The 23,826-nt window shown below is 44.5% G+C and overlaps 1 protein-coding gene across 1 annotated transcript in view; it reads right to left on the reverse strand.

Annotated features, from left to right (window-relative positions):
- nipbla (NIPBL cohesin loading factor a) overlaps positions 1 to 23,826 on the reverse strand; it is a 45,876-nt gene that overhangs the window by 14,582 nt on the left and 7,468 nt on the right. Inside the window, exons 12-30 of the mRNA XM_038977925.1 lie at positions 23,567 to 23,737; positions 23,264 to 23,446; positions 20,015 to 20,086; positions 19,827 to 19,916; positions 19,605 to 19,705; positions 19,415 to 19,501; positions 19,034 to 19,262; positions 18,572 to 18,723; positions 18,065 to 18,145; positions 17,589 to 17,689; positions 17,137 to 17,269; positions 15,121 to 15,203; positions 14,843 to 14,978; positions 3,665 to 3,808; positions 3,420 to 3,506; positions 3,054 to 3,280; positions 930 to 1,032; positions 440 to 538; positions 86 to 232 (exon numbers count right to left, since the gene is read on the reverse strand). Of these exons, the coding sequence (XP_038833853.1) occupies positions 86 to 232; positions 440 to 538; positions 930 to 1,032; positions 3,054 to 3,280; positions 3,420 to 3,506; positions 3,665 to 3,808; positions 14,843 to 14,978; positions 15,121 to 15,203; positions 17,137 to 17,269; positions 17,589 to 17,689; positions 18,065 to 18,145; positions 18,572 to 18,723; positions 19,034 to 19,262; positions 19,415 to 19,501; positions 19,605 to 19,705; positions 19,827 to 19,916; positions 20,015 to 20,086; positions 23,264 to 23,446; positions 23,567 to 23,737 (2,426 nt within the window). The remainder of the gene's footprint in view (positions 1 to 85; positions 233 to 439; positions 539 to 929; positions 1,033 to 3,053; positions 3,281 to 3,419; positions 3,507 to 3,664; positions 3,809 to 14,842; positions 14,979 to 15,120; positions 15,204 to 17,136; positions 17,270 to 17,588; positions 17,690 to 18,064; positions 18,146 to 18,571; positions 18,724 to 19,033; positions 19,263 to 19,414; positions 19,502 to 19,604; positions 19,706 to 19,826; positions 19,917 to 20,014; positions 20,087 to 23,263; positions 23,447 to 23,566; positions 23,738 to 23,826) is intronic.

Raw genomic sequence — 23,826 nt, forward strand, 5'->3', positions numbered from 1 at the left:
CACTCCTCAGCTGAGATTGCTTTTTCAAACACTTGGGACGTGTGCGTTGTGGTGTGTGCGTTGCGGTGTGTTGCTCGGGGCTCACCAGTATCCTCTCGATAAGCATGTCGTAGTACTGCTCGGTGAGCTGGGGTCGGCTCAACACGAAGCGGCCCAGAAGCTCCACGGCCGCCTCGCGCACGCTGGTGGAGTTGTCCATCAGACGGCCATGCACCCCGCGCTGCATGTCCAACTGCACACACAGCCAGGGGAGGACAGGGTTAAGGGAACACCACAAAACAAAATATATATTTTTTTGTATTTTGTTCATTCTGTCCACTGTTAACGCATCATGTCATCCGTCAAGTTTTAAAATTAGAACACATACAAAGCAAAAAACATATGATGTTGCTTACACACTGCCACAGGACAAGACTGGCCACACATAATACTCTCTTACCCTGGAAAGAATGCTAGGGTCCACAGAAACCACCTCAGACAGACATTTCATGGCTTTTGTCCGGACAGCGATTGCACTCTCCCCCAGGACTCGCAAGATCTAGAGAGAGAGAAAGAGGGTAATGGAAAGAGAGAGAGAGAGAGAGAGAGCGAAGAGAAAGAAAAAGGGAGATGAGAGAGAGAGAGTGAGAAAAGCCACGGTGTTGCTCATTGTTACTCACTGCCTGGCAGGACAGAGCATCATAAAGGAGAGCTGATCTGAGATCAGGTACGACCCTCTGTCCATACAATGGCATTCATTATGATCTAAAAGGTGAAATTGATGGAAACTAGATCTATACTCCAACTCTGAGAAGCATTTTGATTACGGGCCCCGAGTTCATTTAACAGCTTCAAATCAAACATAATTTAAAACCACAAAATAAAGTAAATAAATTAACAGAAAGCAATAAAGCAGATGAATAAAAACAACATGCATGTGGGTTTCTTGCCTGGGTTAAGTAAATATCAAAGCTCTGGGCGAACGGCCTCATGGAGGCTAAGTAGCGGACGATGAGGCAGGAGTCGTCGTAATCCACCGTGTCAGAGTTCATTCTGGCAACACAGAACCGGTTGGGGAAAACAGATTTAGTATTTACATCAACCACTGGGGCCATCTCCTTTCTTATTTAACCAGGTAGGCCAGATGAGAACAAGTTCTCATTTACAACTGCGACCTGGCCAAGATAAAGCAAAGTGCGACATAAACAACAGAGTTACACATAAACAAACGTACAGTAAATAACACAAAGGAAAATAAAGATTTTTCTATTTATGTACAGTGTGTGCAAATGTAGAAGAGTAGGGAGGAGGGTAAGGCAATAAATAGGCCCTAGAGGTAAAAATAATTACAATTTAGCATTAATACTGGAGTAATAGATGTGCAGATGATGTGCAAGTAGAGATACTGGGGTGCAATAGAGCAAGAGGGCAAGTAATAATATGGGGATGAGGCAGTTGGGAGTGCTATTTACAGGTACAGTGATCAGTAAACTGCTCCATCACATCAGGCTATACAACAGCCGTGTTACGGAGACGGTTCAGCGAGGAGCGTCCGGTCGCGTCGAAATATAATTCCATCCATAAATGAATAGATATTGTAGAAATATAATAGATATATAATTACAACGATTAACACTTTCACTGGGTGGTCTGACCTTGGGTTGTGCAGGAATACAGATGTTCATATCATAATACCATCCGTCTCCCATGTTTGGATATTTACACGTTTGTGAATGAGAGACATTGTGAACACAACAGTTATGATGCATGCTTTTCTGCTGGAACAGCAGCTCAGGAGCTACGCTGAGATGACAAGCCAGCTAAACCACACAGCTGGTCACACCTGCTTTCACTTCCTCCTGTTGTACTTACAAACAAACACGTGACTGGCTCAACTGTTGTGATTGAACTACGGTAAGATGTATCATTGAAACGGAGTATGTGAGCGGAGCAGAGCTGGAGAGTCGGCATTCTCCCCTGCAGCGCTCACTTCACGAGCTCAGGACATGCCTGACACAGCGTGCACTGTCATTGTAGCAAAGTATTTATCAACTAAAACGTTTTGCTCATTTTTGTGCTATTATCAATACTATAGGCCATAACCGATGTTGGCCCAATAGGCCTGGCATATTCCCACGTTCAAGGAGCTTTCCGTTTTGATTGGGTTATTTTGCCTAAAAACCTTTAGTCCTAACTATAAAAATAAATAAAACAACGCTGCATCCCTGCCCAGCCTGGCAAGAGTGGCCCGAAGGGTGTTAATCATCCCCAGTGGCTCTGCAAGTGTGGAGAGGATATTCTCCACTGCTGGCCAGCTCTCCAGGCACCATCACATGAGCCTGAAGACAGACGTGGTTCTAAAAATTAATTCAGAGCCTGTATGCATAATTTATAGACTATAATGATTGACTACAAAAAAATGTTAAAATGCCGCATGCTTTATGTCCCTACCAGAATATTGTGTGTCACTGGCAAATGCTTCACAATGTATTTCTTTGTATGTTATAGCCTTGAAATAATACAGCCTAAATCATTCAGGCTCCCTGTCTGGCTCCTGAACTATTTACAGTGTTTATATGCTGTTTAAAAGGACATGTAGCCTATTTGAAATGATGTGCGCTTCTTAAATTCACCTTTTCATGTTTTTTATTCAAATACTTTTCATTCAAAATCATATGGTTTGGATTCAAAACAAAAATGGTAGGTCCAGGTAGTCACAACAATAGATGTTGGTTAAATTGGGATTTTAATGAATGGAGTGAATATGGAGCAGCAGTTTATTTTCTTGTGAGCGTGGTTAGCGGAGGGGTTGGAAAGGACGTGGCACGCGATGACCGGGATTTCCAACCACACAACTCCGCTCAAATACCCTGGATGTAAGATAATGTGACAGGAGAACGGGATCTGATTTATCTCCTAGCATATTTCACTAGTTGACTGCAGGTTAACTTAAAAAGTATACAAATAGTCAAATGTATTGAACAAGAAATAGTTTCAATAGTACTGACGGTAGTAAAAAAACTATTTCCAAATACCTCGGGACAGACAGACAGACACAGACAGACGTGCAGTACCTCAGGGTGGTGAAATGGGAGGGGACCGTCTTTATGATCTTGCGGAGGAACTTCTTGCGCGCCTCGGCCCGCTGCATGACCTCCCCAATGGTCTCGATGTCCTTGGCGTGGTGACCAGGGCCGTCCGACGAGTCCTCTTCCCGGTCCCGTTTCTGGCTCTTCATGGTCTTCTCTGTCTCTATGGTGGTGTCGCGGAACCACTGCGCTATGTAGAACTTCCTGGCAAACTGGCAAAGGCAAAGTACACAGTTAGTAGAAGGAAATCTCTAATTAATATATTATTTGTTAAGCATCTTTTCATTCCAAAAATAATCTCAAAGTTGATCAAATAACAAGATTGAGCGTAGTGGTGTAACACAAACTGACCAATAGTGAAGGGTCGGTCTCTGTGTTCTCCTCCATGTAGTCCAGAAGGGCTTTCTGCAGTTGCTGGGTCTCGTCGTCACCTTGGGTCTGTGTGGGAAAAGGAAAAATGTAAATGTTCCACCCCTTCTGCGCCTCTGTTCTCCCCCCCGCTTCCCCACTCTGCCATTCTATTTGGTTGGCCGCCTTCAAGTCGTGTCCACCTCTGAATGCAGCATCTGAGAAACAGCAGTCATGTTGTTCCCTACCTCTTTCAGGATGCGGTCAATGGATCGCTGGTCCATCTTGCTGGTGACGGCATCTTTGCGCAGGCGAGCGGCCACCGTGCCTAGATAGTCCAGGGAGGCAACCCTCAGGGTCATCTCCGTCTGCTTGTTACTAAACTGGTGCACCTGTGAGTGAGTGAGTGAGTGAGTGAGTGAGTGAGTGAGTGAGAGAGAGATGGGTACAGAGAGGGATGCAGGAAGGGAGAGAGAGAGAAGGGCGTGAGGAGCAGAAGGGATGGAGGGAGAGAGAGGTGGTGGGTCAAGGCCTCCTCCTCCTCTGAGGTAGATGCACCAAGCAGAACAGTAGACAGTTGGACTAGTATAGTAGTATTACTGTGTTTGTAATTACTGCCTTTCGACAGGGAAAGTAGAGTGAATACTCCAAGACCAACAAATAGGATTTTTCCCGGCGAATCCAGCAACATTGTAAATATGGAATGACCTATGGTAGATGTAAAGTTAATGTTTTAAGTATCACTGTATGTCTGTTATTACGGTGCCATCACTCTTATTAGTGCGCCTGCGCAAGAGTCTCGTTGTAGATGAACCTGGCCTGAGTGCAATGGCGACCATGTATAGTGCTAATACGGTGGAGTTAACGTTGTTAAACTGGAACCTTGTCGTTGTGTCATTTTGAGTTAACAGTGTAGTTATTAACCATCCTCTGCTACCAATGTGGCACCTCGCTTCGACGAGAAGAGGTCCTAAAAAAAATTGGGAAAATGAACTTGGAATCTGGACAATGGTTAGTAATCTTGACATTAAAAGGCAAGCAGTATTGTGGTGGTATTATCGTTCGAAGGAAGAGCAAGATACAGCACTGGAAATATCCATTGAGGATTGGAACAAGGATGACAGTATGAGAACTTTGATTAGAACACTGGATTCGGTGTGTCTTAAAGAAGAGAAAGAGAATGAGACATTCAAACTTTTGACAGTGTTACTAAAGACATTTTGGTTGCGTTGACGGACTACATATTTGATTTAGAACAGATGTACAATAGGATGCTCAAGTACGAGATGGTTCTCCCGGATGCAATGTTAGCTTTCAAGTTACTAGATACTGCCTGTCTGTATGGTAGGGAGAAACAGTTGGCTTTGACTGCTTGTACTGTGCTGACTTTTGCGTCAATTTAGTCGGGCACTACATTTCTGGTGAAAAGACGTCTGTCGCGCCGATAACAGATGGAATGCAAGTGAGTGACACTGAGCAGCAGAGAAAAGGCTCCAAAAAGTCATTCAAGACAACCAGACGAGGGCGCCATTGCCCGGCACAAATCCACTGGACAGATATGGAAGGAGATCAAAATGTGCTAATTGTCAAAGCACTTACCATTGTGTTGAAGACTGTCCTCATAAAACATGAACAAGTTTAAACAGAGGAAAATGTAAACAGAGATAGAGCAGTGTAACATTACACTGTTTTCAAACCAATCTGCTTCTGATACGGAGATCTTTATATTTGAATCGTTAGGATCTGCTGTGATTGATACTGCATGTAAAACACAGTTTGTGGTGCAAAATGGCTGGACAGCTATGTCAGTTAACTAAATATGAAAGACGTACAAAATATGATTGACACACCAAGCAACAGAGTTTTCAAATTTGGAGATGGGAGAATAGTCAATTCTACCAAGAGAGTCAAGACACTAAGAGTCACATTGAAACAGAGGGGGTCCCTACAGATATCCCCTATTAAGTAGGGTTGCACATTTTGGGGAATATTCAGGAGGTGGAAACATTCCGTGGGAATTAACGGGAATATGGGAATTAACGGAAATATATGCAAATTAATATTAATACCATTAAAATCAAATTTTATTAGTCACATGCGCCGAATACAAAAGGTGTAGACCTTACAGTGAAATGGTTACTTATGAGCCCCTAAACCAACAATGCAGTTACCCACCCAAAAACTGATAAGAATAAGAGATAAAAGTAACAAGTAATTAAAGAGCAGCAGTAAAATAACAATAGCGAGACTATATACAGGGGGGTACAGAGTCAATGTGCGGGGGCACCGGTTAGTTGAGGAGTATGTACATGTAGGTAGACTTATTAAAGTGAATATGCATAGATGACAACAGAGAGTAGAAATGGTGTAAAGAGGGGATGAGGGGGGGCACTGCAAATAGTCTGGGTAGCCATTTGACTTGATGTTCAGGAGTCTTATGACTTGGGGGTAGAAGCTGTTTAGAAGCCTCTTGGACCTAGACTTGGCGCTCCGATACCGCTTGCCGTGCGGTAGCAGAGAGAACAGTCTATGACTAGGGTGGCTGGAGTCTGACAATTTTCAGGGCCTTCCTCTGACACCGCCTGGTATAGAGGTCTTGGATGACAGGAAGCTTGGCCCCAGTGATGTACTGGGCCGTACACACTACCCTCTGTAGTGCCTTGCGGTCAGAGGCCGAGCAGTTGCCACACCAGGCAGTTATGCAACCAGTCAGGATGCTCTCGATGGTGCAGCTGTAGAACCTTTTGAGGATCTGAGAAACCATGCCAAATCTTCTCCGTCTCCTCCTTTTGTCGTGCCCTCTTCATGACTGTGTTGGTATGCTTGGACCATGTTAGTTTGTTGGTGATGTGGACGCCAAGGAACTTGATGCTCTCAACCTGCTCCACTACAGCCCTTTTTCCTGTAGTCCACAATCTCCTTTGTCTTGATCACGTTGAGGAAGCGGTTGTTGTCCTGGCACCACACGGTCAGGTCTCTGACCTCCTCCCTATAGGCTCTCGTCGTTGATCAGGCCTACCACTGTTGTGTCATCGGCAATATAATGATGGTGTTGGAGTCGTGCCTGGCCGTCCAGTCATGAGTGAACAGGGAGTACAGGAGGGGACTGAGCATGCATCCCTGAGGGGCCCCTGTGTTGAGGACCAGCGTGGCGGATGTGTTGTTACCTACCCTCACCACATGGGGGCGGCCCGTCAGGAAGTCCAGGATCCAGTTGCAGAGGGAGGTGTTTAGTCCCAGGGTCTTCAGCTTATTGATGAGCTTTGAGGGCACTATGGTGTTGAACACTGAGCTGTAGTCAATGAATAGCATTCTCACATAGGTGTTCCATTATCCAGGTGGGAAAGGGCAGTGTGGAGTGCAATAGAGATTGCATCATCTGTGGATCTGTTGGGGCGGTATGCAAATTGGAGTGGGTCTAGGGTTTATGGGATAATGGTGTTGATGTGAGCCATGACCAGCCTTTCGAAGCACTTCATGGATACAGACTTGAGTGCTATAGGGTGGTAGTCATTTAGGCAGGTTACCTTAGTGTTCTTGGGCACAGGCACTATGGTGGTCTGCTTAAAACATGTTGGGTTTACAGACTCGGACAGGGAGAGGATGAAAATGTCAGTGAAGACACGTGCTAGTTGGTCAGCGCATGCACGCAGTACACGTCCTGGTAATCCGTCTGGCCCTGCGGCCATGTGAATGTTGACCTGTCTAAAGGTCTTACTCACATCGGCTGCGGAGAGTGTGATCACAGTCTTCCAAAACAGCTGGTGCTCTCATGCATGTTTCAATGTTATTTGCCCCAAAGCTAGCATAGAAGTAGTTTAGCTCGTCTGGTAGGCTCGTGTCACTGGGCAGCTCTCGGCTGTGCTTCCCTTTGTAGTATGTAATGGTTTGCAAGCCCTGCCACATCCGACGAGCGTCAGAGCCAGTGCAGTACAACTAGATCCTAGTCCTGTATTGACGCTTTGCTTGTTTGATGGTTCGTCGGAGGGCATAGCGGGATTTCTTATAAGCTTCCGGATTAGAGTCCTGCTCCTTGAAAGTGGCAGCTCTAGCCTTTAGCTCAGTGTGGATGCTGCTTGTAAACCATGGCTTCTGGTTGGGGTATGTACGTACGGTCACTGTGGGGACGACGTCGTCGATGCACTTATTGATGAAGCCAATGACTGATGTGGTGTACTCCTCAATGCCATTGGAGGAATCCCGAAACATATTCCAATCTGGGCTAGCAAAACAGTCCTGTAAGCTTAGAATCTGCATCATCTGACCACTTTTTTATTGATCTTGTCACTGGTGCTTCCTGCTTTAATTTTTGCTTGTAAGTAGGAATCAGGAGGATAGAATTACGGTCATATTTGCCAAATTGAGGTCGAGGGAGAGCTTTGTATGCGTCTCTGTGTGTGGAGTATAGGTGGTCCAGAGTTGTGTCCTTCTGGTTGTACATTTAACATGTTGATAGAAATTTGGTAAAACGGATTTAAGTTTCCCTGCATTAATGTAATGTTTTTTTGCATTGGATATATTTACCTTATGATATGGAGACAGAAACATTATAAGTAGATATGATTGCAAATTAAATCCTTCCAATAGATTATTTTTTTAAACAAATTTAACTATAATTAAACGAGTTGACTCTTCACATAGGATGATTTCACTGAACAAAAGGGAATATAGAATGATCCCCAATGATCCATCGCATCTCCCAAAAATGTAAAATGATAGTCTAGAAACTAAAGCTTTGGTCTTCTCCCTGGACATCCACAATGTCCACTTCTTGAACATCAGACTCTGGAAGTGTACTTCGCCAGACTGCCAAGAACCTTGCCCTCATCCAGGCCAAGGTGGCGAGACATGGTAGTGATGACACCATAGGCCTTGTTGATCTCTGCACCAGACAGGATGCTCTTGCCAGCATACTTGGGGTCCAACATGTACGCTGTGGCGTGAATGGGCTTCAGGCAGAAGTCTTTATGCTTTTTGATGTATTTCAGAACTGCTGTTTCCTCTACTTGGAGCAACAGTGAAGTGGGCAGGGCAGTACAGATTTCTCCTCTTACATCTGCAAGCAGAGTCTGAACATCAGACAGGATGGCATTGTCTCCCTCAATCCATGCAATGGCTACTGCTATAGATTTCAGGAATTTCAGGCTGCTTACCACTCTCTCCCAAAATACATCATCCAGGAGGATCCTCTTGATGGGGCTGTCCATATCGGAAGGCTGTGATATGGCCATTTCTTGGAGAGACTACTTCCCCTCCAGGAGACTGTCAAACATGATGACAACACCACTCCAACAGGTGTTGCTGGGCAGCTTCAATGTGGTGCTCATTCTACTCACTTTGCTTGGTGAGGTAGATTGCTGCTATAAATTGATGACCCTTCACATACCTAACCATTTCCTTGGCTCTCTTGTAGAGTGTATACATTGTTTTTAGTGCCATGATGTCCTTGAGGAGCAGATTCAATCAATAAGCAGCACAGCCAATGGGTGTGATGTGAGGGTAGGACTCCTCCACTTTAGACCAAGCAGCCTTCATGTTTTCAGCTTTTTCGGTCACCAGTGCAAATACCTTCTGTGGTCTAAGGTCATTTATGACTGCATTCAGCTCATCTGCAATGTAGAGACCAGTGTGTCTGTTGTCCCTTGAGTCTGTGCTCTTGCAGAATACTGGTTGAGGGGTGGAGATGTAGTTAATTATTCCTTGCCCATGAACATTCGACCACCCATCAGAGATGATTGCAATACAGTCTGCTTTCTCTATGATTTGCTTGACCTTCACTTGAACTCGAACTATGCATCCAGCAAATGAGTAGATGTCTGGTTGGAGGGGTGTATGCTGGGCGAAGAACATTTAGAAATGTCTTCCAATACACATTGCCTGTGACCATCAGAGGTGAACCAGTTGCATACACAGGTCGAGCAAGACATTCATCAGCATTTCTATGATTACGTTCCTCCATTGAGTCAAAAAAACTTCAGATTCCAGGAGGACCATGAGCTGTTGCTATCGATAAGGTGTCTGATTCATCATTTTCACCTCGAATAGAAGTAGAGGGACTTTAGTCAGAGGTTGCTTGTCGTGAGCGCTCAGGGAAATTTATGCACTTGGCCAGATGATTCTGCATCTTTGTTGCATTCTTCACATATGATTTGGCACAGTATTTGCAAATGTAGAAGGAATTGCTGTGTACATTAGCTGCAGTGAAATGTATCCACACATCAGATAGTGCTCGTGGCATTTTCCTGTATGGATGAGAAGAAAATTAGTAAAAAAACAACAAATACAATTCCATGTACAGATAAATAGTTAGTTACAACTAAACAACTCCTTTGTAAGATAAATGTTTTAAAATGAAACATGTATGGAAACAGGTGAATTAACACTCAGCAGGCTCAAGCAAACTAAACCCCACATGGTAGCGAAAACTAACTAGCAGAAATTGTTAAGAAATTATTTGAACAGACTTTGCTGTAGGCTACTATTTACTAGTTAACAAAAATTCATGTCATATAAAATATATTCACCCCAACCAGTATTGTAATGAAAACTTACCAAAAAGCATGTAGTCTTTGGCTCAGACAGTGTAGTAGTGTGGGCACAAAAGCATCTCATTAGTGTGCAAGATCTTGAGAATCAGCTGTACATGTGATGAAAGTGCACTGCACAGCCGATGGAAGAATGCATTGTGCATGCAGAGTGTTGCAATTCCATTGAATTGGGGATAGTTTAACCAAAATATGCCACAAGAACTAGAATTGCCTTGTGTATCCCACAAAAAAGGTTCACTGTTATAAGGTAACTTTTTGATGAATTTATGCAAAATTCCCCAAATTCCCAGGCTTAACTTCCCATGGAAAAATTCCGGAAATTTACAGGAAAGTTTCCGACCCTTTGCAACCCTACTATTAAGTTAAGCTTCCTGCAAGAAGGCAGGTGCTGTACTAGACACATAAAGTGAACAGGCAGTGATGTTTAACCAACCAGTGACCCTTTAACTTACTATCTCTCAGGCCACTATTGTGTAAACATTTTAGACAAAGACATCACAGAGAGTCCATGTAAAAATGAGATTCTGACGGACACAGAACATGAATACAAAGGAAAAACATAAAAAAATATTGTTAACTTCAAACAGTTTGGACATGCTACAGTTGACTTCAGAAAATCAATCAGCAGTTCTGGGAATAATGATGAGAGTATCTCCATTCTACTGCAAATGGTTAACAGTTGTGAGACATGTCAGAAATACAGCAAACCTAAGCCCAGATCAGCTGTTGCTTTGTCACCGGCTTCCAAGTACAATGAAACAGTGGCTGTAGATCCACATGAGCTAGGACCAAGTGTGTGGTATCATCACATAATCCACCACTTCACACATTTCAGTGCTGGAAGCATTGTGAATATAAAGAAACTCAGTGACATCATCAAGCACTTCATTTCACTCCTGGATAAGTGTGCATGGCCCACCCCAGAAATTGTACCGTGACAAAGGAGGAGATCCAATAATAATAATGAAATAAGAGAAATATCTGAGAAATTCAATATGGAAGTCAAGACAACTGCAAAAGACAAACACTCAGAGATTATGCTGAAAGTGAAGCAAGACAATGGATGTGACTGGAAAACAGCAGTAGATTGGGCTTTGATGGCAAAAAACTCAATGCACAATGTTCATAGTTACAGCCCATAGCAACTAGTGTTGGGAAGAACCCTAACCTTCCCTCTGTACTGGTTGACAAGCCACCAGCACTAGAAGGGACCAGTGTGAGTGCATGGGACAGCACCTTTCAGCACTACATGCAGCATGAAAAGCGTTCACAGAAGCAGAGTGTTCAGAGATAATTCGCAGGGCTCTGCATAAACAGCTTCAACCCACCGATGAGAAGTACGAGACTGGAAACTAAGTGTACTACAAACGAGTTTGACTGTCAAGAGTGGAAAAGGACCGGGAGTAGTCATTGGCCAAAATGATGTGGTGATATTTGTGAGGCACCATTGTCAGATTGCATCACTCAAGATTGAGGAAAGTAAATGATGATCAACAAGATGGAGGAAATGTTGCTGAGAATCAGCCTCATAATGAAAATGACAAAAAGGACACATTAACAGACACAAACCTACCGGATGTCCCATCCAAGGATATGAACACAAACTGACACAGGAAATGGAGCAGAGACCTTCAACCATGACACAGGTAATACTGTTGAGCGTTCAAATGAGGAAAACATTCAAAAACAGCCACATGTGTTAAGACAACATGGTTATTCCAATCTGAAAACTGGACAAACTTGAATACATGGACAGAGAAAGTGGTATTCCACATACAGCAACCGTCATTGGCCGAGCAGGAAAAGCTAAAGGAAAACACCAGAACTGATACAACTTGCAGTACTCTGAACCAGCTACACTTCCTGGTACAACAGGGTCAGCTGACCTGTCACTTGTAGATCTCAGAATTCAACCAATGGAAAATCGAGAAAAACAGAATGACATTCAAAATGATGATGTACTTGAAACAAAGGACATGTCATTTGACTCAGCTAAACTAGATGAGCTCAGTAATTGGAGGAAAGATTTAGTGTTTGAGGAAGTCAAAGACATTGGCCAAAAATGTGAGAGGAGCTGGCTACTAAACAACTCCCAAAGATTGCACCCGACATTCACCTCAGAGTCACTCAGATTGCTGCTGACAGTGATCTGCCAGAAAAAAAATTGAAACTTCATCCATTGACATCAAATCTGCATTTTTGCAGGGAACAGAGCTGTCAAGGGACATTCACATCCGACCTCCGCCTGAAGCTAAGAGCAAAGGAACTGTAGAATAGTGTGGAGTGCAGTTTATACATATGAGATTAGTAATGCTAGATACGGAAACATTATTCAAGTGGCTAGTGATCCATTTCTAAAAAAGTGGCCAGTGATTCCTAATCCATGTCTATAGGCGGCCGCCTCTGATGTGCTAGTGATGGCTGTTTAGCAGTCGGATGGCCTTGAGATGGACCAAGAGAAGCTGTTTTTCAGTCTCAGCTTTGATGCACCTGTACTAACCTCACCTTCTGGTTGATAGCGGGGTGAACAGGCAGTGGCTCCGGTGGTTAATGTCCTTGATGATCTTTTTGGCCTTCCTATGGCATCAGGTGCTGTAGGTGTCCAGGAGGGTGGGAAGTTTGCCCCTAGACCGCACCACCCTCTGGAGAGCTTTGCGGTTGTGGGCAGAGCAGTTGTTGAACCAGGCGGTGATACAGCCCGACAGGATGCCCTCAATTGTGCATCTGTAAAGGTTTGTGAGGGTTTTAGGTGTTAAGCCACATTTATTTCGCCTCCTGAGGTTGAAGAGCCACCTGAGGATCAAGAGGCGCTGTTGCGCCTTCACCACACTGTGTGGGTGGACCATTTCAGTTTGTCAGTGATGTGTACTCCGAGGAACTTGAAGCTTTTCACCTTCTCCACTGCGGTCCCATCGATGTGGATGGGGGGGGTGCTCCCTCTGCGGTTTCCTGAAGTCCACGATCATCTCTTGTTTTGCTGACATTGACTGGGAGGTTATTTTCCTGACACCACACTCCCAGAGCCCTCTCCTCCTCCTTGTAGGCTGTCCTGTTGTTGTTGGTAATCAAGCCTACCACTGTTGTGTCATCAGCAAACTTGATGATTGAGTAGGAGGTGTGCTTGGCCACGCAGTCATGGGTGAACAGGGAGTACAGGAGGGGGCTGAGTGCGTACCCTTGTGGGGCCCCAGTGTTCATGATCAGCAAAGAGGTGGTGTTGTTTCCTACATTCACCACCCAGGGGCGACCCGTCAGGAAGTCCAGGAACCAGTTGCACAGGGCAGGGTTCAGATCCAGGGCCTCGAGCTTGATGATGAGCTTGGGAGGGAACTATGGTGTTGAATGCTGAGCTATAGTCAATGAACAGCATTCTTACATATGTATTCCTCTTGTCCAGATGGGACAGGGCAGTGTGCAGTTTGGTGGCGATTGCATCGTCTGTGGCTCTATTGGGGCGGTAAGCAAATTGAATTGTATCTAGGGTGGCAGGTAAGGTGGAAGTGATATGATCCTTGACTAGTCTCTCAAAGCACTTCCTTATGACAGAGCTTTCTTAGGTACAGGGACAATGGTGGCCATCTTGAAGCATGTGGGGACAACAGACTGGGGAAGGGAGATTGAATATATCTGTAAACACACCAGCCAGCTGGTCTGTGCATGCTCTGAGGACGCGGCAAGGGATACCATCTGAGCCGGCAGCCTTGCGAGGGTTAACCTGCTTAAATGTCTTACTCACATCGGCCACGGAAAACGAGAGCCCACAGTCCTTGATAGCAGTGACTCGGTGACTCTGTATTATCCTCAAAGCGAGCGAAGGTGTTGAACATGTCCGGCAGCAAGACTGTGTCCGCAACGTGGCCGGTTTTCCTTTTCTAATCCGTGATTGTCTGTAGACCCTGCCACACACGTCTCGTGTCTGAGCCGTTGAACTGGGACTCAACTTTGTTCCTATACCGACTTTTAGCCTGCTTGATTGCTTTGCGGAGGGAATAACTACACTGTTTGTATTCTTCCATATTCCCAGTCTTCTAGCCATGGTTAAATGCGGTGGTTCGCGCTTTCAGTTTTGCGTGAATGCTCCCATCTATCCACGGTTTCTGGTTGGGGTAGGTTTTAATAGTCACAGTGGGTACAACATATCCTATGCTCTTCCTGATATACCGATACGGTGAATGAGTTTGTGTCAATATTACTTTCTGAAGTTACTCTGAACATATCCCAGTCCGTGTGATCAAAACAATCTTGAAATTGTGGATTCCGATTGTTCAGACCAGGGTTGAATAGTCCGTACCACGGGTGCTTCCTGTTTGAGTTTCTGCCAATAGGAGGGGAGGAGCCAGATGGAATCGTGGTCCGATTTGCCGTATGGGGGGCGGGGGAGGGTCTTATATGCATTCTGGAAGGTAGTATAGCAATGGTCGAGCGTTTTAGCAGGGCGAGTACAACAATCAATATGTTTTTGTCAAATTTGCTTTGTTAAAATCCCCAGCTACAATATAAACCGCTGTGGCTATTATTGACGAAAATTCTCTCGGGTAGCTTGAGAAGTACAAATAAAAACCGTCACACAACTCATCTGTAATGGGTAACGTAAATAATACGTGGAACCTTTAAATATTTTGCTGAAGTTTAATTTGTCTTTAAAGTAAAGTGGGAGATTGTTAAGTTCATGTTTTAAGTATCACTATATTTGTGTTATTACGGTGCTATCACTCTTATTAGTGCGCCTGCACAAGAGTCTCGTTGTAGATTAACCTGGCTTGAGTGCAATGGCAACCATGTATAGTGCTAATACGGTGGAGTTAACGTTGTTAAACTGGAATCTTGTCGTTGTGTCATTTTGAGTTAACAGTAGACAGGCAGCCAGCCAGGACTCACCAGCAGTCTGCCTAACAGGCTCAACAGTAGCTCGGCAGCGGGCCACTCTGGCTTGTTGACCGTGGAGAGCAGGTCCTGGACAAAGTTCTCAAACAGAGGCCTGTAGTCCTCCTCGCTCCCCTGCTTACTGCCACACCTGGCCACGACAAAAACACAGAAAGAGAAAGAAGAGGGAGAGGCGCTGTTAGGTGGACATTACACTAACCACAGCCGATGTGGTCATGAGGAGATACCAACAAAGAGAGGACAAACTGTCTGGAGATGAAAGACAATCTTACTTTTTGAGGAACACCGAGAGGAAGTTCTGGGCTGTCCTCATGGCCGTCTCGTAGTTGTTGGTGATCAGCAAGTCCTGATCTACCTAGAACAAATCAAACATTTATGGAAGATTGTTAAAATAAGGATGCTCTTCACTAGGAAAGTCAGTTTTGAGATTCTTAGTTTCAAAAATATATCTGTGACCATAGAGTTGGAGAGGGTACAGTCGTGGCCAAAAGTTTTGAAAATGACACAAATACTAATTTCCACAAAGTTTGCTGCTTCAGTGTCTTTAGATATTTTTGTCAGATGTTACTATGGAATACTGAAGTATAAATACAAGCATTTCATAAACGTCAAAGGCTTTTATTGACAATTAACATGAAGTTGATGCAGAGTCAATATTTGCAGTGTTGACCCTTCTTTTTCAAGACCTCTGCAACCCACCCTGGCATGCTGTCAATTAACTTCTGGGCCACATCCTGACTGATGGCAGCCCATTCTTGCATAATCAATGCTTGGAGTTTGTCAGAATGGGTTTTTGTTTGTCCACCCGCCTCTTGAGGATTGACCACAAGTTCTCAATGGGATTAAGGTCTGGGGAGTTTCCTAGTCATGGACCCAAAATATCAATGTTTGTTCCCTGAACAACTTAGTTATCACTTTGCCTTATGGCAAGGTGCTCCATCATGCTGGAAAAGGCATTGTTCGTCACCAAACTGTTCCTGGATGGTTGGGAGAAGTTGCTCTCGGAGGATGTGTTGGTACCATTCTTTATTCATGACTGTGTTCTTAGGTAAAATTGTGAGTTAGCCCACTCCCTTGACTGAGAAGCAACCCCACACATGGTCTCAGGATGCTTTACTGTTGGCATGACACAGGACTGATGGTAGCGCTCACCTCATCTTCTCCGGACAATCTTCTTACGGATGCCCCAAACAATCGTAAAGGGGATTTCATCAGAGAAAATGACTTTACCACAGTCCTCAGCAGTCCAATCCCTGTACCTTTTACGGAATATCAGTCTGTCCCTGATGTTTTTCCTAGAGAGAAGTGGCTTCTTTGCTGCCCTTCTTGACACCAGGCCATCCTCCAAAAGTCTTTGCCTCACTGTGCGTGCAGATGCACTCACACCTGCCTGCTGCCATTCCTGAGCAAGCTCTGTACTGGTGGTGCCCCGATCCCGCAGCTGAATCAACTTTAGGAGACGGTCCTCGACTTTCTTGGGCGCCCTGAAGCCTTCTTCACAACAATTGAACTGGTCTTCTTGAAGTTCTTGATGATCCGATAAATGGTTGATTTAGGTGCAATCTTACTGGCAGCAATATCCTTGCCTGTGAAGCCCTTTTTGTGCAAAGCAATGATAACGGCACGTGTTTCCTTGCAGGTAACCATGATTGACAGAGGAAGAACAATGATTCCAAGCACCACCCTCCTTTTGAAGCTTCCAGTCTTTTATTCGAACTCAATTATCATGACTGAGTGATCTCCAGCCTTGTCCTCGTCATCACTCACACCAGTGTTAACGAGAGAATCACTGACATGATGTCAGCTGGTCCTTTTGTGGCAGGGCTGAAATGCAGTGGAAATGTTTTTTGGGATTCAGTTCATTTGCATGGCAAAGAGGGATTTTGCAATTAATTGCAATTTATCTGATCACTCTTCATAACATTCTGGAGTATATGCAAATTGCCATCATACAAATTGAGGCAGCAGACTTTGTGAAAATGTATATTTGTGTCATTTTCAAAACTTTTGGCCACGACTGTACACCTTCCACAAAGCCTAGTTGGACATTGGTGGCGCCATTGAATTGGGCCCTCTTTCTAACTCTATGGTGTTACATTTGGGGGAGGCTGTGTGTTTTGGTGCATTCAAGACAACCCCGAAAAGAAAAAGAAAAAAAAACAATCATACAACTCGGAAATCCAAGTCGGAAACTCAAGCATCATCCTAGAGCTTCAACTTCGCTTGTTTTATCCCGAGTTTACAGTGATTACACCATGATTACATGATTACACCATTTCTCTGCGTACCTTGCTGTTGTACTCGTCCTCCATGGCATCGCGGTCGTTTGGGAGGTGTACCACGCACTGAATGAGCTGTAGCACCAGGGCTGTAACCATTTGGATGTACATGGGCTCGCCGTCCCTGTCGCTGCTGTTCAGCCTGCCCAAACAACCAACAGCGTTTCAGAGTTATTAGTTGATTTACTCCCTTTATTTAACCAGGGGGTGTATTCGTTTGTGCACACCGTAGCAAAACGCTTTGCAACGGAAAAAGAAATGTGTGTTTCTTATGAGTTCAGGTATGCCCCGCCCCGTTTTGTCCCGTTTATTTCCTAGTGAATACACCCCAAGTCTTTCAAGACAAATTCCCTTTAACTGCAACGGTGAGTTTTGACACAGTGGGGAAATGTTTATATGACATGATTTTGTAGCACCTCTCCTTCCTATGTTATATGGGCTTGGTTATGGTTCTATTTTACCTGAAGTTGCGGAGACTGCGTTTGCTGGTGGGCAGTCTGGCCAGAGATGTGAAGATCTCTTCCAGAATCAGCTGCCTGTGCTTCTCATAGCGGGAGAACACCTAGCCACGGACACAAGGTTAAGGTCAATCTAACACAGCGTTTCCCAAACTTGGTCCTCTGGATTCCAAGAGGTGCACGTTTAGTTTTTGCCCTAACACTACACAGCTGATTCAAATGATCAAAGCTTGATGATTAGTTCATTTGAATCAGCTGTGTAGTGCTAGGGCCAAAAAACTAAATGTGCACCCCTTTGAGTCCCGAGGACAGAGTTTGGGAAACCCTGATCTAACACTTTATTTGAATAAATCATGCTTTTAGCCACCTACAAAATGACATTGAGTGAAATGACCTGCTAGAATTTACAGCTCACACCGATGCGACCTATAAAACAAATAGAAAATTCTCACTCTGGAGCCTTGGAAGGGAACACTTACCGCTGTCACCAGCTTGATGGAACACAGCTGCAGCTCACTGACACTCTCCACAAAGAAAGGGGTGATGCCCATTGAGGAGATCTATCACAGGGAAAGAGAGAGAGGGAAAGAGCGAGAGGGAAAGAGCGAGAGGGAAAGAGCGAGAGAGAAAGCGCGAGAGAGAGAGCGCGAGAAGACAGCAGGGAGAGAGAGAGAAGACAGCAGGGAGAGAGAGAGAAGACAGCAGGGAGAGAGAGAGAAGACAGCAGGGAGAGAGAGAGAAGACAGCAGGGAGAGAGAGAGAAGACAGCAGGGAGAGAGAGAGAAGACAGCAGGGAGAGAGAGAGAAGACAGCAGGGAGAGAGAGAGAAGACAGCAGAGAGAGAGAGAGAAGACAGCAGGGAGAGAGAGAGAGAAATAAAAAGAATAGACGATTATTGCTGAGGTCCTGTCTTAATGTGGGTTACGGATTAATGCAATGATCCAAACATCAGAGGCAGGTTTGAGGAAAGAGGGAGAACTGGCTACCTGGAGGATGGTGGTGTCGGTGAGCAGCTGAATCTCCAGCAGCTCAGAGATGTTGCTGACCATGTCACACACCTTGTTGTACAGCATGACAATGACCCGCTGCTTGTGGGTGGAGCACTTGGCCCGCTTGGCTTTGGAGCTCAGCAGGCCACCTGTTGCAGGGGACGAGAGAGTGATGCGCTGCCGTCTTGAACAAATTGCATCTCAAAAATAGACCACTTTGGAAATACACTTTTTTCATTCTTATTTTCATGTGTTCATCTTCTGGTGTTCGAAAATCAAATGGAAAACAATTCCATTCAATGTGAGCCACAGTCTGATTGTAAACAGCAGAACACATTCTCTACGACTACGTAGTTGTCACAAGACAGGCATAATGGCTGAGGAAATTGGTGAGGGCGTTTCAGACGAAAGCGCGCGTGTGTGTGTGTGTGGTTATAAGGGGTTATAAAGCTAGCTGACCTCCGTGAGGGTCCACCCTGTAGACAGGGTCGTACTGAGGGTAGAGGGTGTTCTGCAGGTGGAACTTGGTGTACTGGAGAACCCTCTCGATCACGTCCTCCATGTATACCGCCTTGGGCATGTGGGCGGACGTCATGATGTTGAGGGCCGTCAGACAGGCGTCGGCCGATTTGGTCACGCGCTCCATAATGAGGTCTCGCCACAGCTTCTCCTCATCTTCGTCGTTGTCCTGCGTGTGTGTGTGTCATCAAAGAAGGGGTGGGAGACAGGAGCAGAGTTCAGCCGATCAAACAAAATGCTTACGGAGTATAGGCTTATCGGTAGTGGGGAACAAGTGATCCCCAAAGTTGTAATGTATTAGTGTGGGAAGAAGACACTCACGTGGCTCATGAGTGTCGAGAGCCTGGCCCCATCCTGGATATTTTTCTCCAGGATATTCAGTACCTTCACCAGCTTATCCGACGGCATCTGTGAATCAATCGATTTCAAGGAAGAGATCCAAGGAAGTGAGATACATTTGAAAGGTATTCGAATGGGGCCATGACATCAAGAACAAGTGGAAAAGGCCTACCCTGCAGGTGATGCCCATGGCCTTGATCTTGGCCGACTCGCTGCCCAGCTCGTTCAACTGCTGTTTACCCAGCAGCAGCTCCTGTGGGATCTCATCGTCGTCTATTAATTAAGGATCAGAGAGAGGAGGGTTTCAAATATATAGGGCTCTACACTCAGGGAACTGGCTAGAGGACATTAAGTTAGATTAACAACAGAGAAACCGTAGAGAGATCTAACTTACCCATCTGCGTGAAGTCCACATCCTCCAGATTCTCTAGGATGTTGTCAACGCTGGAGGAGAATCTTTTGAATGTGGACGAGTCCATCAGTTCTAAAAGGCAGAAAGTCAACGTCATCGGTCATCATAATTCATCGTTATATAGCAACATGATAGTTTGCAATCAAAATGGTAAACCAATGAACAGCTACCCTGGTGAGTGAGCTTGGGCTCATAGGCTTTCCTCTTTTTCTGAATCTCTTTTTTCTTCATCTGCCTGGCAACTGAAAGAGATAGAAAGAGCATCATTTCATTTCAAACAATATTACATGAATCAAAAGTCCCTTAACCATGTTAATGCTCTGACCACAACAGAAACATGCAGAAACAACCAATTCCTATGATTAACAATGTTAAATAACGCAAATATGTGCAAACAATATTTGTGAACAAAGGTTGCATTTCGTCGTTATAATAAGATAGGAAGCAATGTGTGAAATTCGCTGTGGAGCTCAAGTAAAATCACAAACCCACAATGCAATGCTCTCTCTCTGGACAGGGCCACGGGTGCCTAGACTGCAGCTTGCTGATAGCTAGGTAACGTTATTGTCAGCGTCCAAATGTTGAACAATCTTTTTCCAAGTCATGTCTTTCGATTTTTTTTGGAATGATGTTCACTGAAGCACACACCTACAAGTTTAAGCTTAGGCATAAATCTAGCTAGCTACAGTATCTAGCTATGTAGCTTATAGTTAGCACGTTGTCCCTTGATCAACCTAATGTAAGCATGAAATGTCTATAAGCTATTAAAATGTAGTTCATGTGTAATCAGTTCGACGCTAGAAGGACAGCTAGCTATATTTCACATTTCAATGAAATTGCGGGCGGGCTATGGGCAGTAGATAGCTACCCACCTACCTACGGTTGGACTATGTGGCTTGCTAGCGACTATGTGGCAAATTAGCACAAGCCAAGCACTGCGCTAAACAGCTGCCTGTCTGGAGAACAAGGAGGAACATAGATAGTAGGGGTGTGCCAAGTACTCAGACAAAACGAGTATCATAAGGAACATTTTCCAAAAACGATTATGACATGTATTTTTTTTAATTATCTGTCACCGGAAAAAATACATTTTCAGCTGCCAGCGCACATCTCTTTCACTCAATGTGAAATTCTGTGTGCTCCAAACAGCTATTGGCTAGTTCTTCCGTCTGTAATGAAACAGGCGGGGGCATCGGTTGAGCCTGCTGCAACGATTGGATTAGAACAGGCCTCTGATCACACGCACAGACACCCGTCTCATGGCACAAGTCACCCCTTCGTCACATCGTGTATGGATCAGAATCCGTGGCTTGTTATTGTTGTTCAACATAGCAAAGTCGACAGGAAATAACTGAGGCCATATGGTTGTTTTGGTCTACTTGGTGTTGTTTAGTAGGCCCTAGGCTACTTTGTCTGTCCGTAAAATTATTCCATTGCTGACAACGTCTGTTATGTTGTGATCCAAGCCCATGCTTGTTTGCTATTATTATTTATTCTCAACCAGGCACGTTTACCGAGCGACAGATTAGAAGATAAAATGACTAATGTAGATTGTTTATTTGGATTGTACAAATGTTGTGGCATAAATGTCAGGAGAGAAAAATTAGGCTCCTCTCGAAAGTAAAAAATATATATATGGGGCAAGAGAATTAGCCTACCTATCTAAATCTGTCTAGAATAAATGCAGTCTGTAATAGCCAGCCATGCATTAGCCTATTTATTAGCCTTTAGTCTTTATTAAATCACTGATAATGGAATAGGACTAAGTCAATAAATCGTACGCATTGTCATCTTTCAGGGTCGTTTACCTTTGAACAATGTGTGAATGAGTGAAGGAACATAACGATGTGCTCCGAGATGCACTCTGAGTGATAGAGCAGTAATGAAGGAACATAACGATGCACTCTGAGTGATAGAGCAGTAATGAAGGAACATAACGATGCACTCTGAGTGATAGAGCAGTAATGAAGGAACATAACGATGCACTGAGTGATAGAGCAGTAATGAAGGAACATAACGATGCACTCAGTGACAGAGCAGTAATGAAGGAACATAACGATGCTCTCTGAGTGACAGAGCAGTAATGAAGGAACATAACGATGCTCTCTGAGTGACAGAGCAGTAATGAAGGAACATAACGATGCTCTCTGAGTGACAGAGCAGTAATGAAGGAACATAACGATGCTCTCTGAGTGATAGAGCCATAATGTGCACTTGAGATATTGGCTTTACCGACATTTAAAGCACACTTCTGGGTTTTCCGATCACAAGTAAATCCGATTACGAGTATCAAGTGTGATAAAACAGATACAATTCCAACAAGACAAGAATGCCGAGATAGCCAGTGGTGTAAAGTACTTAAGTAAAAATACTTTAAAGTACTACTTAAGTCTCCTGAGTGGCACAGTGGTCTCAGGCACAGCATCTCCGTACGGGAGTTGCAGCGATGGGACAGGACTAACTACCAATTGGATACCATGAAATTGGGGAGAAAAAGGGGTAAAAAAAAAAAAAACATCAAAAAATATATTTTTATTTTATTTTTTAAGTTAAGTAGTTTAGGGTATTTGTATGTGGCTATTTATATTTTTGACACCACTACATTAAAAAATAAAAATATGTACTTTTAACTCCGTACATTTTCCCTGACACCCAAAAGTACTTGTTACATTTCGAATGCTTAACAGAACAGGAAAATGGCCCAATTCATACACAGAGAAAGTCCCTGGTCATCCCTACTGCCTCTGATCTGGCGGACTAAAACACAAGTGCTTCGTTTGTAGATGGTGTCTGAGTTTTGGAGTGTGCCACTGGCTATCTGTAAATACATTTTTTTTTTTTTAAACAAGCAAATCGTGCCATCTGGTTTGCTTAATATAAGGAATATGAAATGATTTAGACTTTTACTTTTGATACTTAAGTATATTTAAAACCCAAATACTTTTAGACATTTACTGGGTAACTTTCACTGAAGTTATTTTCTACTCACGCGTCTTTCCTTTTACTCAAGTATGACAATTGGGTACTTTTCCCACTACTGCAGATAGCTACTTCTAACAAAGATATTATGCCATCTACTGGCTGTGTGTAATGCAGTCCAACTTGCTAACTAGCTAAACGTGCTTGGCTGGTGATAGCATCGTCGCTAGCTAGTTTGCCATCCGAAGCAGGTAGCTAGGTATTAGCTACCTAGCTACAGTGAATCCAGCTAGCTAGATAGACAAAGCTTTGCCTATTCCGCTCTGCCCCAGCTCACTCCTTTCGCAGTGTGTCATCATAAGCAACTTCGCAGTGCATGATGGGAGAATACAGCTCCTACTGTATTCCACAAGCATATGGGACAGTCTATTTAAGAATTACAAATAGCTAAACTGGCAGTCATTAGTCAGTCAATGCAGGTTAGAGGGAGGGAAACTCACTGTCACTCATGCTGGGTGGGGGCGACTCCTCATCAGAAGAGTCACGGTAGCAACTGCCTGAGCCTCTACGTCCCTCTTGGAACCCCTTACTCCGCCTATGCTCCCCAGAGCCCCTCCTCTCCCGCTCCGGCTCATACTCCCAGGCCTTGTCCCCCCGGTTCTTCCTCTGGCGCTTCCTGGCAGCTGTGGAAAGACACACACACACTCAACTCAGCACGGAGTCACTACGGACTATTCTATACATGGTGTTGTTGACTGAGAACCCTGACAGACTGGACTGCATATTGTCTATAGTTTACTCACATTCCCCGTTGGAATCGTCGTCTGAGTCGACCTCTGTGTACTTGGGCTTCTCTTTGACCGTACTCCGCTTACGCTTGTTCATCTTCACCCTCTCGCACAGCGGCATGGTGGACTCCATCTCCGCCAACAGTTCAGGAGGAAGCTCTTCCAGCACAGACTGGTCTAGTCCACCTACAGGAAGACGGTGTCATAGGGTCTTATTGAAGAAGAGGCTGGCAGGGGACAAGCTATAGCCCGTCGACATGTGAGTAATTCATTGA

Source organism: Salvelinus namaycush, chromosome 1 (assembly GCF_016432855.1).
Source record: "Salvelinus namaycush isolate Seneca chromosome 1, SaNama_1.0, whole genome shotgun sequence".
Taxonomy (NCBI): Eukaryota; Metazoa; Chordata; class Actinopteri; order Salmoniformes; family Salmonidae; genus Salvelinus; species Salvelinus namaycush.